Source organism: Rana temporaria, chromosome 9 (assembly GCF_905171775.1).
Source record: "Rana temporaria chromosome 9, aRanTem1.1, whole genome shotgun sequence".
Lineage (NCBI taxonomy): Eukaryota > Metazoa > Chordata > Amphibia > Anura > Ranidae > Rana > Rana temporaria.
The window spans coordinates 69,089,173-69,108,327 of record NC_053497.1 but is presented as its reverse complement, the minus strand read 5'-3'; the positions used below and the strand labels follow the sequence as shown (position 1 = coordinate 69,108,327).

Sequence of the window (19,155 nt, the reverse complement as noted above, 5' to 3'; positions counted from 1 at the left end):
TGTCTGTTACCTCAGAAAAGAATCACAGCGTTACCAAGGAGATTTCCAAGACGGCCGCTGTCTGAGGTAAAAATTACCTCATAGAACACAGCAGCACACAGCAGCACCCCCCAGAGTAACAACACAGTCCCCCTAACAACACACGGGCCCCGGTGGTAACAAAGAAAACCCAGGAGGCCCCCCTTCACAGCCACTACCCAGTCAGGGGAAGGAGGGAGAGGAAGGGGAGAGAGGAAAGCAGGGCGGACCCTCAGTCGACCTCCCCAGGGAAACCACCAGCCAGACCACTTACCTGAGTAAGGGGCCACTACTTACCTGTCCTGCGACTACCCGGCTGGAGGTATCCCAGACAGAACCAACGTCCGTAAACGGCATGGCTGTCGGCCAGACACACTGTGACAAAGCCATAGAGACCGGTCATATGTGTGCCCTAGAACCAAAGTTCCCCGGCCGCCCCTGGAGCAATGGGGCCTGTCGTGGACGTCCCAAAGCTGAGCTGAGGGCCGGCACACGCTCGAAGGCCGAACATGGGGGGACTACAAGAGTCGAGGACCCAGCCTGTCACCCAGTCGGCTGTTGATAGAAGAATCGCAGGATTCAAAAATGCAGGAACAAAATAATAAAAAAAGCGAGAAAAATCGCCAGAAAAAAACTCCAGAGTCCAGGAACTCCAGAGATAGCCTTGACCTCCTGTCGTTAGGCAGAAAACAAACTGAGGCTGCTAAAGCAGGGTGTGGGTTATGCCTGGGGGAGCCACGCCCCCTGGGAGGAGCAGCATGAAGGAAAGTTTTTAACACCTTAAGTGCTGTAGAATTCTGCCTAAATCTCCTGGTAGGAAGAAGCATAACCCTAAGGTCAATGAAGGCTGTGTCCGTCTATGAACGAAAGAGAAATAGCACCAACTGTTGTCACCCTCCCACCAAGCTGCTTGGCGATGGTCTTGTAGCCCATTAAAGTCTTGTATAGGTGTACAATCTTGTCCCCGACATACATGGACAGTTCTTTGGTCTTGGCCATGGTGGAGAGATTGGAATCTGGTTGATTTCTTCTGTGGACAGGTGTATTTTATACAGGTAACAAGCTGAGATTAGAAACACTCCCTTTCAGGCTGGGTTCACACTACTACACTACTTTCATCCTACTTTGCTCTGCTACATTGGTCCTACATTTATCCTACATTGATCCTACATCCATCCTACTTTCATGAACAGGATACTACTTTGGTCCGACTTCAATAATATTCAATGGGCTGAAGTAGGATCAATGTAGGACCAAAAGTAGTACAGGGAGCATTTTCAAAGTCGGACCGACTTGTGTAGGACCAGTTAAGACGGCTCTCATAGGGAAACATTGATTTTCACACGTCATGCGACATGAGCTCCCAATGTAGGAGCGTTTGTCGGACAAGTGTGAACCCAGCCTCAGAGAGTGCTCCTAATCTCAGCTCGTTACCTGTATAGAAGACACCTGGGAGCCAGAAATCTTGCCGATAAGGGATCAAATACTTATTTCACTCATTAAAATGTAAAATCAATTTATACCTTTTTTTAAATGCATTTTTCTGGATTTTTTTGTTATTCTGTCTCTCACTGTTAAAATAAACCTACCATTAAAATTATAGACTGATCATTTCAGTGGGCAAACGTACAAAATCAGCAGGGGATAAAATACTTTTCTCCCTCACTATATCTGCAATCTTCGACCCTCTCTTGTAGTATGTCTGCAATCTTCTGACCATCTCATCTAGTATTTTGGGGGAGCCCGACACTCTGCTTTAAATTATCTGCTGTGTTTAGACTTTGCTACATGAGTGTTTTTTTTTTTTTTTAAAGAACAGATAAAATAAGTTAATAAACAAGTTCTTCTGACTGCTTACATTTTTTGGATGAAAACCATGGGCAGTAATCGTGATGCATTGCGGAATCGAAACGTGAGACCACAGACGATGCGCACCTCTAATAGAAACCACTGATCATTAGTAATTTGCGTCACATTTGGGGATCATGAACCGTCATTATAAAACTTATTTGTGAATTTAGGCAGAAAGAGAACAAATCTCAATTTTCTTTGCTTTTTTGGGGGGGTTTCAATATTGTTATCCATAAACCATTAGCTAATATTTTTTTTTTTTTGTATTACTAAAAGGAAATTTTACATTGCAGGGATGCACTGCAACTGGAGTGTTTGGCTTTAGGTAGACCTCAATGGGAAAGTATGACAGGTGGTGCTGCCGGTCACGATCTGCGACCAGAGTTAATAATGCTGTGGCTATCAAGTAAAGCATTGTTGCCTCGGCATGTATACAGTCTGTAATGTTAGAGTTGTAAAACAACAGCTCTGCCACCTGTTTTTTCCAGCTAAACTTCCCTAGGGATTTGGGGTATTGCACATAATATGGGTGCAAAACAGAGATACGAATTTAGCTTATAAGCTGCAGGAAGATGCACACAAGCGAGTAGCTGTAAAACAACGTCCAGCTTGCAAAGCTGCATACAAAACTGTGGTGATTATAAGTACCTAACGTATGGCTGCAAAAGAGGAAGGAGCACACTTATAGACGGAAACCCTCCACCCATGTGTGTTTTTATGTATGTATGCATGCATGCATGCATGCATGCATGCATGTATGTGTATATATATATATATATATATATATATATATATATATACACACACACACACACACACACACACAAGGCTGAAACATGAGCTGAACTTTCCACTAGCAGGGCTTTGCACGTGGTTGAACTCTGAACAGTATTGCTCTACTTGCCATCCTGCACAGTTTTCTGCTACGATAGAGAGCCGATCAAACTCTAGTCTAAAGAGAAATTACAATATTGGTTTAACATTAGCAGCTTTTGAGGTCACTAGGGTTGTCCCGATACCACTTTTTTAGGACCGAGTACAAGTACCGATACTTTTTTTTCAAGTAGTCGCCGATACTGAATACCGATACTTTTTTTAAATGTGTCCCCAAATGCAGCCATGTCCCCCCCATATGCAGCCATGTCCCTCACATATGCAGCCATGTCCCTCTAGCCATGTCCCTCACATATGCAGCAATGTCCCTCTAGCCATGTCCCTCACATATGCAGCAATGTCCCTCTAGCCATGTCCCTCACATATGCAGCAATGTCCCTCTAGCCATGTCCCTCGATGCGGCGGCGCGATGCGGCGGCGGGGGGGGAAAGGGGGGGGGGGAAGTATTCTATTTAGGTATCGGGGGTATTTGCGCGAGTACGAGTACTCCCGCAAATACCAGTATCGGTATCGGGACCGATACCGAGTATCGGTATCTGGACAACCCTAGAGGTCACTAAATGTAACTAACCATCATTCCTGTTTGCTTTACCTCATTGCAATGGAAAGAAAAGATAATAGATAATATGCAGTGCAAGTTTGCATACCCTAATAAGCTTTTAGTACATCAAGGCCATTTCCCCCCCCCCCCCCGATTCAAAAATACTTTGCAGTGCAGTGTTTTTTTTTTGAGAGGGTAAGGTGAATAAAGGTAGGATCAACTCAAGTTTGTATTGTTATGTGTCCCTGCTGTGCAGAGATTTCTTCCTATCTTTGTGACAGTGAGCGAAAATGTCCCCAATTTAACAGTGTATGTAATGCTACATACTCTGTTTTTAAGGTTAGTGTAAAAAAAAAAAAAATGGAAGCCTATGTTTACTTAACAGCTTCCTGCCCGTATGGACGTCACACAGTAGGATGTCGTCCCAGGATTGTGCCGCACTGCAGCACAATTTGACATCTGCTGTGCCCACTGGACAGAGTGGATGACAAATAACTGTACCAGGCTGCTGCCAGTCACAGCAGATCATAAGGCAATTGTACTCAACAATTGGCTTCCTAATTTAATAAGCCATTGTGTATTATTGAGTTGTTCTCTGTGATTGGTGACAGTGATCACATGGTACAGACTGAACTCATCACAGTGCATATGTACCATGTGATAGCTGTGGCCAATTACAGCTTCACAATGGTAAACAGTAGATGAAAAGATTGCTTGTTGATTGTTACCGTTATAAGCAATTACAGTGTGCAAATTTTTTAAATCATCTGCACACCAGTTATATGACGACACTGTACTGCACTGGTGACAGTATGGTTATAAAAAAAAAAAAAAAGGAACAAAAGCTATTTTTTTTATAAACACCTGTCCTCCGGGAGGATTTACCAATTACCAGCTTGATGACCAGGCCATTTTTTTCTATTCGGCATGCTGCAAGACCCCTTTCACACTGAGGAGTTTTTCAGGCGGTACAGTGCTAAAAATAGCGCTGCTTTACCGCCTGAAAAACTTCTTCACTGCCTACTCAATGTGAAAGGCCGAGGGCTTTCACACTGAGGCGATGCGCTGGCGGGAGAAAAAAAAATCTCCTGTCAGCAGCATCTTTGGAGCGGTGAGAGGAGCGGCATGTATACCACTCCTTCACATTGATAACAATGGGAAACCGCAGCAATACCGCCCGCAATACGCCTCTATAGACCCCATTAACGGCCGCTAGCGGGGGTTAATACCGCACCGCTAGCGGCCGATTCCCGCAGTACAACGCCGCTATTTTTAGCGGCGTTATACCGCCACCGAGGCTCCCGCCCCAGTCTGAAACGGGCCTTACTTTAACTGGCGATTGCGCTGTTCTTGCAATGCTATACTTGTGTGCATCTCACATGAAGTTGCAGCATTTTTCACGTTGATATAATATTCAGATTATATCTCACACCTTTTATATGTTACAGATAGCGCAGTATATTACAATTTTGATGATAATGCTATACCCAAATGAAAATGTATTTAATTTTTTTTTAACACAAATAGAGCTTTATTTTGGTGACATTTGATCACCACTGAGTTTATTTCTTGCAAAATAAATGAAAAAATATATATAGGAGTTTTATTTTCGTTATAAAATCATATCCAATAATAATAATAATAATAAAAAAAAAAAAAATCTTAATAAATTTTAGCCAAATTGTATTCTGCTACATGTCTTTGGTAAGAAAAAAATCCCAATAAGTGCGTATTGATTGGTTTGGATGAAAGCTAAAGCGTCTACAAACTATGGGATATATTACTGTCATTTTTATTTAATTTTTTTATACTACGAACTGCGGGGATCAGTGACTTATAATGGAACCGCTATAGTGTCAGATTGCCCGCTGCACTATCTGACGCTGAAGGGAACTGACTGTCACTGACATCACCAGGGACATTAATAAAGTGAGTAGCGCAAATAAAGTGTACTCGCTCTGTAAAAAGGGCACTAGATAACGGTGCGCCTAACTGTGTAATGTGGATCTTATTGTTTTTATCCCCTGTTCGTGAACACAGCTCTGTATTGTTTACAATGACAGAGCTGTGTTCAGTGCCGATCACCATGTCTTGGTGGACAATCATTGGCAGGGACCCGGTGATCAGCATGTGCTGTAATGACACACATCACAGCCGGGTCGGCAAGCACACGGATCACGTACTAGATGATCCAGCACAGGAGAGCCGCTCTGCTACTGTATATATAGAAGTTATATGATCGGCAAGCGGTTCATTTCTTCCATTTTTAAAAACTCGCAATGCCTGGGGCATTGTACCTTGCAACCATTGTTCATGGGTGCAATGCTCTGCAGGCTACGATGCGATCAACACTGAACATCAACATCAACACCGATCTTTGACAGGTATCCTGTTTTCACTTCCGAGAGCGACAACTGTTGATGTCACCGCTCGGCTCCCTCCTCCTTCCCCTGCCGCCGGGCCAGAAAGAGAGAGGAGCGGTGCCTCGCGCATGTGCAGTAGGGTACTTTGGGTGAAGCCATAAGGCTACACTGCCAGGTTCTCTTATCCAAAATGGCAACATCAGCTGCGGTGCCGACATCGCTGGACTCCAGGACAAGCAAATGCCCTATTATTAAAAGACAGCAGCTTTTAATATGTGTAGCTGCTGGCTTTTAATTCTTGCAGCGGTGGGCGGAACACCACCTTAATGTTAAATACAAATTACATTTTGAAGCACATTTGAAAGCTAAACAAATGTATAAAGAATTGTTATGGGAATGCTCATGCCAAAATCTACCAGTGTACTGCCAGCCCTAGTATGAATGAAAGCTGCAATGGGCTCTCACCTGTCACTTACAGTTCATAACAAACTTTGGCGGCTGGCAGAGCAGATGGGGGTGGGGTGTGGGGGCCGTGGACAATCTCCTGTGTCATGCCCGCAGTCTCTGACCATACCTATACTATATACACCTCCACAGTCCTCCAGCCTCATGTCTGTCCTCCTCCTCATACCTGTACAATATACATCTCCACAGTTCTCCTCCTCATACCACTACTATATACACCCCCCCCCCCCAAAAGTCCTCCAGATCCCTGTACTATATACACCTCCACAGTCCTCCAGCCCTTATGTCTGTCCTCCTCCTCATACCTGTACTATATACGCCCCCACAGTCCTCCAGCCTCATGTGTATCCTCCTCATACATGTACTATATACACCCCCCACAGTCCTCCAGCCTCATACATGTACTATATACACCCCCCACAGTCCTCCAGCCTCATGTGTATCCTCCTCATACCTGTACTATATACACCTCCACAGTCCTCCAGCCTCATGTCTGTCCTCCTCCTCCTCATACCTGTACAATATACACCGCCACAGTCCTCCAGCCTCATGTGTATCCTCCTCATACATGTACTATATACATCTCTACAGTCCTCCAGCCTCATGTCTGTCCTCCTCCTCATACCTGTTCTATATACACCCCCCACAGTCCTCCAGCCTCATGTCTGTCCTCCTCCTCATACCTGTACTATATGCACCTCCACAGTCCTCCAGCCTCATGTGTATCCTCCTCATACCTGTACTATATGCACCTCCACAGTCCTCCAGCCTCATGTGTATCCTCCTCATACATGTACTATATACACCCCCACAGTCCTCCAGCCTCATGTCTGTCCTCCTCATACCTGTACTATATACACCTCTACAGTCCTCCAGCCTCATGTGTATCCTCCTCCTCATACATGTACTATATACACCCCCCAAAGTCCTCCAGCCTCATGTGTATCCTCCTCATACATGTACTATATACATCTCCACAGTCCTCCAGCCTCATGTGTATCCTCCTCATACCTGTACTATATACACCCCCCACAGTCCTCCAGCCTCATGTGTATCCTCCTCCTCATACATGTACTATATACACCCCCCACAGTCCTCCAGCCTCATGTGTATCCTCCTCATACATGTACTATATACACCCCCCACAGTCCTCCAGCCTCATGTGTATCCTCCTCATACATGTACTATATACACCCCCCCACAGTCCTCCAGCCTCATGTGTATCCTCCTCATACATGTACTATATACATCTCTACAGTCCTCCAGCCTCATGTCTGTCCTCCTCCTCATACCTGTTCTATATACACCCCCCACAGTCCTCCAGCCTCATGTCTGTCCTCCTCCTCATACCTGTACTATATGCACCTCCACAGTCCTCCAGCCTCATGTGTATCCTCCTCATACATGTACTATATACACCCCCACAGTCCTCCAGCCTCATGTCTGTCCTCCTCATACCTGTACTATATACACCTCTACAGTCCTCCAGCCTCATGTGTATCCTCCTCCTCATACATGTACTATATACACCCCCCAAAGTCCTCCAGCCTCATGTGTATCCTCCTCATACATGTACTATATACATCTCCACAGTCCTCCAGCCTCATGTGTATCCTCCTCATACCTGTACTATATACACCCCCCACAGTCCTCCAGCCTCATGTGTATCCTCCTCATACATGTACTATATACACCCCCCCCCACAGTCCTCCAGCCTCATGTGTATCCTCCTCATACATGTACTATATACACCCCCCCACAGTCCTTCAGCCTCATGTGTATCCTCCTCATACATGTACTATATACACCTCCACAGTCCTCCAGCCTCATGTCTGTCCCCCGGCTTCCTCCCCCCCATGCTGCGTGTACGTGTTCTGCTTCCTCGTGACTTCCTCCTCATACATGTACTATATACATCTCCACAGTCCTCCAGCCTCATGTGTATCCTCCTCATACCTGTACTATATACACCCCCCACAGTCCTCCAGCCTCATGTGTATCCTCCTCATACATGTACTATATACACCCCCCCCCACAGTCCTCCAGCCTCATGTGTATCCTCCTCATACATGTACTATATACACCCCCCCACAGTCCTCCAGCCTCATGTGTATCCTCCTCATACCTGTACTATATACACCTCCACAGTCCTCCAGCCTCATGTCTGTCCTCCTCCTCCTCATACCTGTACAATATACACCGCCACAGTCCTCCAGCCTCATGTGTATTCTCCTCATACCTGTACTATATGCACCTCCACAGTCCTCCAGCCTCATGTGTATCCTCCTCATACATGTACTATATACACCCCCACAGTCCTCCAGCCTCATGTCTGTCCTCCTCATACCTGTACTATATACACCTCTACAGTCCTCCAGCCTCATGTGTATCCTCCTCCTCATACATGTACTATATACACCCCCCAAAGTCCTCCAGCCTCATGTGTATCCTCCTCATACATGTACTATATACATCTCCACAGTCCTCCAGCCTCATGTGTATCCTCCTCATACCTGTACTATATACACCCCCCACAGTCCTCCAGCCTCATGTGTATCCTCCTCATACATGTACTATATACACCCCCCCCCACAGTCCTCCAGCCTCATGTGTATCCTCCTCATACATGTACTATATACACCCCCCCACAGTCCTTCAGCCTCATGTGTATCCTCCTCATACATGTACTATATGCACCTCCACAGTCCTCCAGCCTCATGTCTGTCCCCCGGCTTCCTCCCCCCCATGCTGCGTGTACGTGTTCTGCTTCCTCCTGACTTCCTCCCGCCTGCCATGCCCCCCACACTGTGGATTCTCCCGCCATACCCCCTGACAGGACCCGTCTCCCGCTCTGCTGGCCGTTGTCATGACGCCGCTCACACCCCGGGTACTGGCTCCCCTTACTATGCCACCTTCCCGTCCAGGAGAGGGAGAGCTCAGGGCGGTGCCAGGTTGGCAGTGGGGGGGGTCCGGCCTGTACTCACCACCACACAGGGACTCGCCATGTCAGCTGATCCGGGGTGGGGGAAGTCAGCGGCTGTACAGGGAGAGTTGCAGCACCTGATCGGCGTCCTCTGTACACTACAGCAGTGGGCCGGAGCTCACACACACATGGCCTGCCCGGGGCCCGCCTGCTGAGGAGGATGTGGGGTGGAGCCCTGCCCATTCACCTCTATGGGAGTCAGCAGCAGGCACAGCATCACCCCATGGTGTGCGGCCTCTCCCTCACATGGCACAGCGGTCATAGGCCGCCTTCGGGGTGATTTCATACATCACACACAGCTCGGGCACTCAGGGGCACCTACTGCGGATCTACCCTTACATTTCACGTTATAAGAGTCGTGGTTTTACCCCCCTCAACGGGTGTCCACGTGATAACTATCCCTCATGTCACCCAATGCGACTTATTCCATGCGCAATGCACGCAGATGTGGCGTATTCACCTCCTGGCAAGCCTTTTATAAGTGATCCAAATGGGGATCGTTTTTCAGAGCAGGTGTAAACATCCTAAAATTGCAGGCATGATCTTTACTGCAGAAGGAACATGCTATGTCTCTGGCCACACATCGCTTCATATCATATGTGCAGTGATCTGATGCCTGGTACACACAATAATCTCATATCGAAAATGAAGAGTTTACTAAAGCGATGAAAATTCTCACACGACAGAATAAACATTCAGAAGTGATGTCACGTGTTGTAATGTATTTGTATTGTATTTTCGGACAACTGTACTGATCAGGGCCGGTGAAGCATGGAGATCTGTAGCTCATGAAGATGGGTATCCCTGCCATCAACTGCGCATGTGCCGATTTTAGGCAATTGAAATGGCGCGCAGAGCTACTGCCGACAGTACACACCAGTGAAACCTCAGTCGGCATCCAGGCTCTTTCCTTAACATCCCCGTGGATTGGAGGATGTTAAAAAAAGAGCCAGGAGGCCGAGCGAGCCTTCCGAGCGAAGCGAGGACGTGAGGCCGACTGGCCAATTTCCCCTAAGTCCACGTCGTCCCGAATGCCGGGTTCGCTGGTGTGTACTGTTGGAAATCCATTGCTCTGCGCTCAACTTCAATAGCCTGAAATCGGCACATGCGCAGTTGATGGCAGGGATACCCATCTTCATGAGATAAAGATCTGCATGCTACACCGGTGCAAGGATTTTTGCCAACTAAGGCAAAGGTATATTCCCCCCTCCCCGACCCGCACACACACACACACCATACATTATATCTGTGCTCTATTAACATTTAATGGTTATGATGCTTAAAGTGATCGTTTAACTTATTTATCTTTTACAGAGAAAGATAGCATAGATGGCGTTATTCTGCATTGCGCTGTATAATGTACTATTGCTGGGATTTGTAGTCCTCTGTAACTGCTGGTATTCTGCATTGCGTTGTATATAATGTACTATTGCTAGATTTATAGTCCTCTATAGCTGGTGGTATTCTCCATTACGCTGTATAATGATTATACTGCGCAATGCAGATTACCACTGACAAGTTATAGAGGAACTACAAATCCCAGCAATAATACATTATACAGCGCAATGGAGAAAACCAGCAGCTATAGAGGAACAACAAATCCCAGCAATAATACATTATACAGAGCAATGAAGAATACCAGCAGCTATAGAGGAACAACAAATCCCAGCAATACATTATATATGTAGCGCCCCATTACTTTCAGTAAAGGCGCTACGCTAAAGTTAGTGGGAGAATGAGAGAGAGAATTTGCTCTCATTATGAATTATGTCAAATTTGGCTGTCGCCAAATCTGGATTGTTCTGTGTGCTAGACTGTGTTCTAGGGATGAGACACCATCCCTGGGCGACAGGTGGCACTAGAGAGGCCTCTTTTCCCTAGCAGCCAATTAGAGGAGTTTTCCCTCGCGGGGCATGCTGGGGAGGAGTATTTCTGTGGCGAAAGCCGTTGTTCGCGGGTTCCAGGTGCGGCACCCACCTTTAGGGTGTGCGCACATCGGGGGCCCCACCACTATGGCCTACCTGACCTGGGGTTGCGCGCAACGCAGAGTTCCTGACTCTGGGCCCTCCTGGCCTGGAGCAACTGATGCTACCAGGGGCCCCAGTGACTTACTGGGTTCCCAACTCTACTGAAGAGATCCCAAGCTGCGTGCTGTGCGGTGGGGGATCGGCTCAAGGAGAACCAAGAGGCAGGTTGTCTGAGAAGCTTGAACGAACCATCGGGGATCTGGGTGACCGAATACTGACAGATAACCTCTGTACTGTCAGTCGGTGACCCCAAAGCACAATTTACTGGGAGGATAAGCTCAACTATTCCGCTCATCCAAGTTCTAGGCCTGTGGCAGAGGCCCTACTAGAGCCAGGCCTGTGGCAGAGGTCTGTTCCTCCCAGCGACATTAAAGTGACACTTCGGCTGCCAGGCTCGTGGCAGAAGTCTGTCCGGGGGCACTTCACCCACTCTGGCTAGAGTGGCGACAAATTGTATCTATTACTACTTCGAGCAGGATTGCTCATCTCTTATCCAAGCCTGATACTGCAAGGTTCTCTTACTTCATCAACCTTTCCTGTCCTATCTCATGTTGATGTTGGTCGTGTTGGGCCGAGACAATAAAGCATTCAGAAAATCGTATCCGCTGATTGGACAGCTAAATCGCATTTGATGTAAGGGGGAATCTAATGAGGCAGTTGATGTAAGGGGCACTCTAATGAGACAGTTGATGTAAGGGGGACTCTAATGAGCCAGATGATGTAAGTGGGCACTCCAATGAAACAGTTGCTGCAGGGGGGACTCTAATGAGACAGTTGCTGTAAGAGGGCACTCTAATGAGACAGTTGTAAGGGGGAGTCTAAGGAGACAGTTGATGTAAGAGGCACTCTAATGAGGGAGTTGATGGAGGGGGGCACTCTGATGAGGCAGTTGATCAAGTGGGCACTCTAATGAGACAGTTGCTGTAAGGGGGAGTCTAATGAGACAGTTGCTGTAAGGGGGACTCTAATGAGACAGTTGATGTAAGGTGGCACTCTTAGAAGGGAGTTGATGCAAGGGGGACTCTAATGAGACAGTTGATGTAAGGGGGCACTCTAATAAAGGAGTTGGTGTAAGAGGGACTCTAATGAGACAGTTAATGTAAGGTGACACTCTAAGAAGGGAGTTGATGCAAGGGGGACTCTAATGAGACAGTTGATGTAAGGTGGCAGTCTAATAAGGGAGTTGGTGTAAGGGGGACTCTAAAGAGACAGTTGATGTAAGGGGGCACTCTAATAAGGGAGTTGATGGAAGGGGATACTCTCATGAGGCATTTGATAGGAGGAGTCACTGAGGCAGTAAAAGGAAGGGGGTAATATGATGTTGAAGTGATATGTAAGGTGCACTCTCATGAGGACACCTGATATAAAGGGGGGGGATCTTTTAGGAGCCCTGATGTAAGGGGGGTCTCCAAGGAGGACACCTGGTATAAGGAGGCACAGGTTCTGTTTAATCATCCTAATCTAATGACAGTGAGATACATACTAGTGTTCTCTGTTCACTCCTGCATCACCTGTCAGATGTTACTTCTGGGTTGTGACTTGTGGTACATCAGTATACCGAGTTCCATTATTGACATTATGCCCCCTTAGACCCCTTTCACACTGGCACCGTGATAGCATTACCGTTTTAGCAATGCTTTTCGGCCACTTTTGGGGTGCTTTTAACCCCTGCTAGCAGCCAAAGGGTTCATGGCACCCGTGTTGCGGTGCTGCCCAATCGCTTTGTGGGCACTTCAGTAGCGCAGCCTATTAATTTCAATGGCCAGGGCATTTTGTATACACCGCTCCCAAACCGCGACAAAGATGCTGCTTGCAGGACTTTTTTTTCCTGTCCTGCAAGCGCACCGCCCCAGTGTAAAAGCACTCTGCCTTTTACACTATGGAGGCATGAGAGGGCGCTTTTCAGGCTCTTTTTTTTAGCGCTAAAACACCTGAAAAGCGGCTTCAGTGTGAAGGGGGTCTAAGTTTTTAATTTCCTGCACTCCCAGATCAGATAGGCTTGTTCTGGTCCTGATACCCATACAGAACATAATAATGTCAATATTTTCATTGCACATATTTCTGGAGTAGGCTTAGAAGTGATGGGGACTGGAACATCACAGGCCAATTTATATTTTTTTCCAGCACACCACAGAGCTTCAAGTCTCATCTGAAAGATTTATTGTAGAATGATCACATCCAGGGGCGGACTGACCATTCGGGCACTGCCCGAGGGCCCCATGCCACTAGGGGGCCCCATCAGGGTTGCCAGCCTCAGTAAAACCAGGGACAATATGCAAAAATATGTTTTTTTTTTACATCTTTCCGTGAAATGTCCCTTACCAACATCCCTTTGGTTTAAAAAACCCAAGATTATAGCTGCCCCGCCTCTCCAGTACCTTCTCAGTGTGTGTATGTATACTGTGTGTCTGTATGTGTACTGTGTGTGTTTGTGTACTGTGTGTCTGTATGTGTATTCTGTGTGTATGTATACTGTGAAAATACTGTATGTATACTGTGTGTGTATATTTTGTGTCTGTGTATGTATACTGTATGTGTGTGTGTATACAGTACTGTGTGGCCCCATAATCTCCTATTGCCTGGGGGCCCCATAATCTCCTATTGCCCGAGGGCCCCATGAGTTGTCAGTCCGCCCCTGATCACATCACAATAGGCTAGACATGTGCACTGCCAAAAAATGCATTTGTTTTAGTTAAAAAAAAAAAAATTTGGGTCATTCGTTGTGATCGAAATTTGTTATTTTGCATAAATTCGTAAAACGTAAAATTCTAATTTCAAAATCCGAAAAAACAAAAATCCAAAACAATAACTAACTAATAATAACTGATTATTAAATTATAGGTATTGAAATTTCCTTGCAGATTTGGACTGAAGTTCCTCTTAGGTCCCTTGCACACAGGGCTTTCTAGAAGCAGTGCAACCCTCCTGAAGTTTTAGTATGCTCAGGAAGGACAGGTGCAGAGTCCAGCCCTGCTGCAGGCAGCCTGTAAAAGTCTATAGCACCCTGCAGCTGAACAAGGCTGAGCACTGTACTGAGTGTTGTCAGCTTTTAGTGGCCTGTGTGTTCAGGGACAAAGGTCTCTCCAAAATCAATGATAAGTCCCAGATGCATTCAGGGTCATGCACCCACACAGATGTCACACTGGGAGCAGCAGCTGTGTCCGTGCGGCTGCTACATCCAGTGAAAATGTATTTTCTATATAGCTGCTGCATCCCATTTGACACCACAGGGACGTATGGAACACCTCCATACAGGTAAACAAAGCTCTCCAAGGGCTCTCCATGGTTATGTACACCAAGTGTGAATGAGGTCTAATACCTCAAACGCACAATGAGAAAATTGGACAAGAAATTCTGCTTTAGAAGCGATCGTACTATAATCTGATCATTAGTACACAGCTATATAACCACTTAAAGCGGGAGTTCACCCAATTATATATTTTTTTTATCTTTTCCCCTTAGATGGATGCTCGTTTTGTCTAGGGGAATCGGCTAGTTGTTTTAAAATATGAGCCGTACTTACCGTTTTCGAGATGCATCTTCTCCGTCGCTTCCGGGTATGGGTCTTCGGGAGCGGGCGTTCCTTCTTGATTGACAGTTTTCCGAGAGGCTTCCGACGGTCGCATCCATCGCATCACTAGTAGCCGAAAGAAGCCGAATGTCGGTGCGGCTCTATACTGCGCCTGCGCACCGACGTTCGGCTTCTTTCGGAAAATCGTGACGCGATGGATGCGACCGTCGGAAGCCTCTCGGAAGACTGTCAATCAAAATAGGAACGCCCAGTCCCGCAGCCCATACCCGGAAGCGGCGGAGAAGATGCATCTCGTAAACGGTAAGTACGGATCATATTTTAAAACAACTAGCCAATTCCCCTAGACAAAACGAGCATCCAGCTAGGGGGAAAAAGGGTCATGTGCGGGTGAACCTCCGCTTTAAGGACTGAGCCTCTTTTTCAGATATGTTGTTTACTAGTTAAAAACAATTTTTTTTTGCTAGAAAATTACTTAGAACCCCCAAACATTATACATTTTTTTCTAACACCCTAGAGAATAAAATGTCGGCCATTGCAATACTTTATGTCACATCGTATTTGTGCAGCGGTCTTACAAGCGCACTTTTTTTGGAAAAAATTTACTTTTTTTTTATAAAAAAAATAAGACAACAGTGAAGTTAGCCCAATTTTTTTACACCAAGTACATTGATACCCAACATGTCACGCTTTAAAAATCTCCATAGGCGACGTTTAAAAATTCTACAGGTTGCGGGCCAGATTCACAGAGTTACGACGGCGTATCAGTAGATACACCGACGTAACTCGCAATCTAAGCCCGTCGCATGTTTAAGTGTATGCTCAAACTGAGATACACTTAAACCTACCTGCGCCGTCGTATCTTAGGGTGCAATATTTCCGCTGGCCGCTAGGTGGCGCTTCCATTGAGTTTGGAGTAAAATATGCAAATTAGTAGATACACCGATTCATGAACGTACGCTTGCCCGTCGCAGTAAAGATACGCTGTTTCCGTAAGAGCTATGCCGGCGTAAAGATAAAGCTGCCCCCTAGGTGGCGTATCCTATGTTATGTATGGCCGTCGTTCCCGCATCGAAATTTTTAAATTTTACGTTGTTTGCGTAAGTCGTCCGTCAATGGGGCTGGACGCCATTTACATCCACGTCAAAACCAATGACGTCCTTGCAAAGTCATTTAGAGCAATGCACACTGGGATTTTTTAGGGACGGCGCATGAGCAGTTCGTTCGGCGCGGGGACGCGCTTCATTTAAATAAAACACGCCCCCTACCCGCTGAATTTGAATTCCGCTGGGTGTTTTACGCTACGCCGCCGCAACTTTACAGGCAAGCGCTTTGTGAATAAAGCACTTGCCTGAAAAACTTGCGGCGGCGTAACGTAAATCAAATACGTTACGCCCGCCCAAAAGTACGCCCATCTACGTGAATCTGGCCCCGCATGTTTTCAGTTACAAAGGAGGTCTAGGGCTAGGGCCAGAATAATTGCTCTCGCTCTAACGATTGTGGCGATCGCTCTAATGGTTGCTGCTCACGTATGCGTTGGCTTCTGCGCACAAGCTCATTGGGACGGGGCGCTTTAAAAAAGTTTTTTTCTTATTTATTTTACTTATTTTGACACTGTTTTAAAAAAATAAAATAATTGGGTCACTTTTATTCCTATTACAAAGAATGTAAACATCCCTTGTAATAGAAAAAAAGCATGACAGGTCCTCTTAAATATGAGATCTGGGGTCAAAAAGACCTCAGATCTCATATTCACACTAAAATGCAATAAAAAAAAAAAAAAATGTGCCATTTGAAAAAATGACAAAAAAATGTCCCTTTAAGAGCTGTGGGCGGAAGTGACGTTTTGACATCGCTTCCACCCTGCTATAGTATAGAGGGCCATCTTCCCCTCACTCGTCTCCATACCCAGCCACGGACAGGACTCGATCGCCTCCGCCGCTACCCAGGGCTGTCTTAATGCATGGGCACACCTAGGTGCTGTGTTGGGGGGGGGGGGCTCCACTGGCGATTTGTGCTGCTCTTTTTTGACAGGGATAACTGCAATGTCACTCCTGTCAGAAGGAGCAGCATTTGGCTTCTGCTGGAGTGAGGATTCAGCTTTCTCCTCCATCCTTCAGGGGGGCGGAAAACTCACCTAAGTCTCAATGCTGACGAAGGAAGGAGGAGCTACCTTTATTGCAGGTGGGAAAAAGCAGTTGTGATCTGTGAGTACAAGGGGGAAGGGGGCCACACATCTGTGATGGGGACACCTGATGGATGGGGACACCTGATGCATGGGGACACCTGGTGTAACCGGATGCATGATGGATGGGGATATCTGATGTATAGGGAAACTGTGATGGGGGAAACCTGATATAAGGGGGGAATGTGATGGGGAAATCTGATTCAGGCTGATAGGGGCCCCAGTGCATTAGTTTACCCAGGGGCCCACGATGCTATTAAGATGGCACTGCCACTACCAACGGCCGCAAAGACCAACATTATCGTAAACCGGACTGCCGTCTGAAGACGAGAATAGCTGGGCTATAGCAGCTATAACATATCCTGCTTCAAAGTGCGGACGTATATAGCAGTGCGTTGGTCCGGAAGTGGTTAAAGCCGATCACGACAGTCCATGCAAAATTATCCAAAGGGACGAGCACAAAATTATTTCTTGTACCATAATAGAATGAATGATTTTCATTTAATCAGTACAGTATTCGTCCGGAAAAAAACAAGTAACAAAGACCGCGCAGAAACGAAAGAATGCAATAAAATACATTACACAATGTCCGAAGTTGTATTCTGCCGTACGAGAATCTTTGTAACTTTAGTAACCTCTTCATTTTTGATAGGAGATTAGCATGCAAAAAAATAAAAAAAACTCTTATTCGCCTGATATTCTCATCATGTGTATGAGGCTTTATTTATCACCAGAATAAGTGTCACTAATGCAAGTTTTTCTTTCTCTTCCTCAACATTTTGTACTATTCTTAAGTTTAATTTCTGGTGATAATAGTCAGGAAGGCAAATCTTCCCAGCGGGACACAAACAGCAATAAAAACCAAAGTTCTAACCCTTCCCTACTCTGACTATGCTGTCCCCTCTGCAGTGAAATCCCCAAAAGTGTTATCAGTCTTGTCCAGTTCCCTTTTGTTGGACTAAACAACATCTCATCCTCTGCTCATCTCCATAATCATGATAGGGGAAAAGGTGTTTTGTAGTCCAGCAGGGAGAATTGTTTATTTTTAAGCCTTGTACAGATGGTTCGATTGTTGGCAGGGGATTGTCTGTTGACAAACTGTAGTCCTAAAATCTTACCGTCGGGTAAGGGGTCCAAAGGGTGACACTCAAGAGCTGAAATTCCTCGTAGTACGTCACTACGTTCGGGTTTGTGGCACGACAATTGTGTACCGTTAGTATGCAAAACAAGATCCTGGCACATTCCCCTTTGACAAAAATTTGACGCTCGGTTGGCCAACAATCGTACCGTGTGTACGAGGCTTAACTGTCTGAAACAATCAAGCCCATGCACTGAGGTTCTAAATCAGGGGGCTTTAAACTTTCTAAACAAAGAGCCGGTTTAGCGGGGCTGGACTTCAGACAGTAGTAGTAGAAAATGTCTTGGAATCAGCGGGAGTAAACAGTGCCCCATCAGTGTCAGTGGGAGGAATAGTGCCTTATCAGTGTCAGTGGGAGGAATAGCGCCCCATCTTTGGTGTCAGTGGGAGGAATAGCGCCCCATCGTTGGTGTCAGTGGGAGGAATAGCTCCTCATCATTGGTGTCAGTGGGAGGAATAGCGCCCCATCGTTAGTACTAGTGGGAGGAATATCACACTGTCATTTGTGTCCAATGTATCCCAATGTTGGTGTCAGTGAGAGGAATAGTGCCCCATCATCGCTGTCAGTGGGAGGAATAATTGCCCATTGTTGGTGTCCGTGGCAGAAAATAAGCCCCACTGTTGGTGTCAGTGGGAAGAATAGTGCCCTTTATCAGAGAGCACCAGAAAAAGATAAGCAAAGAGCTACATCCGGTCCCCAGGCGGCAGTTCAGAGATCTCTGTTCTCTCTGATCTCTAAATTAGAAATTGTTCTAAAATGTATTCCGTTAACACAGTGCATACTGGGCAGACAAGGAGAAGTAGCAGTAGCACTGCAGGCAGTGGCAGTGCATCCATAAGGGCGCACGGGTGCCACCCCCTCTCTCCTGCCACCCTCACTATAACCAATAGATAGATTCATGCATTGCATGAATCTACCTATAGCCGCCGCTGCCACCCCCTATTCAGGCAACAACCCCCTTTCGAGCGCCTGAATTACAGCGACGGGAGGATGTTTTTGAAGCACCTGATTAGAGCCGTAGGCTCTATTAGGTGTTCAAAAAGATAAACAGCGAGCGCCATGCTTGGCACTCGCAGTTCACCCAGCTGTTAGGAAAGCGAATAGTCATTGGCATTCCTAACACTGAACTGCCTCTCAGCCAATCAGGTGCTTGGGTCTTT

General features: G+C 46.4%; 1 protein-coding gene across 3 annotated transcripts in view; it reads right to left on the bottom strand.

Moving 5' to 3' along the window:
• Positions 1-9,392, bottom strand: part of HPRT1 (hypoxanthine phosphoribosyltransferase 1) — a 58,413-nt gene extending 49,021 nt beyond the window's left edge. The window contains exon 1 of one of the 3 annotated variants that reach the window (XM_040323726.1): positions 9,303-9,392. In XM_040323726.1, coding sequence (XP_040179660.1) covers positions 9,303-9,377 — 75 coding nt within the window. In that variant the 5' untranslated portion in view covers positions 9,378-9,392. Of the gene's footprint in view, positions 1-8,958; positions 9,016-9,116; positions 9,280-9,302 lie in introns of those variants that run through there. The other 2 variants (XM_040323728.1, XM_040323727.1) reach the window with 2 other exon arrangements.
• Between the last annotated feature and the right edge of the window lie 9,763 nt (positions 9,393-19,155).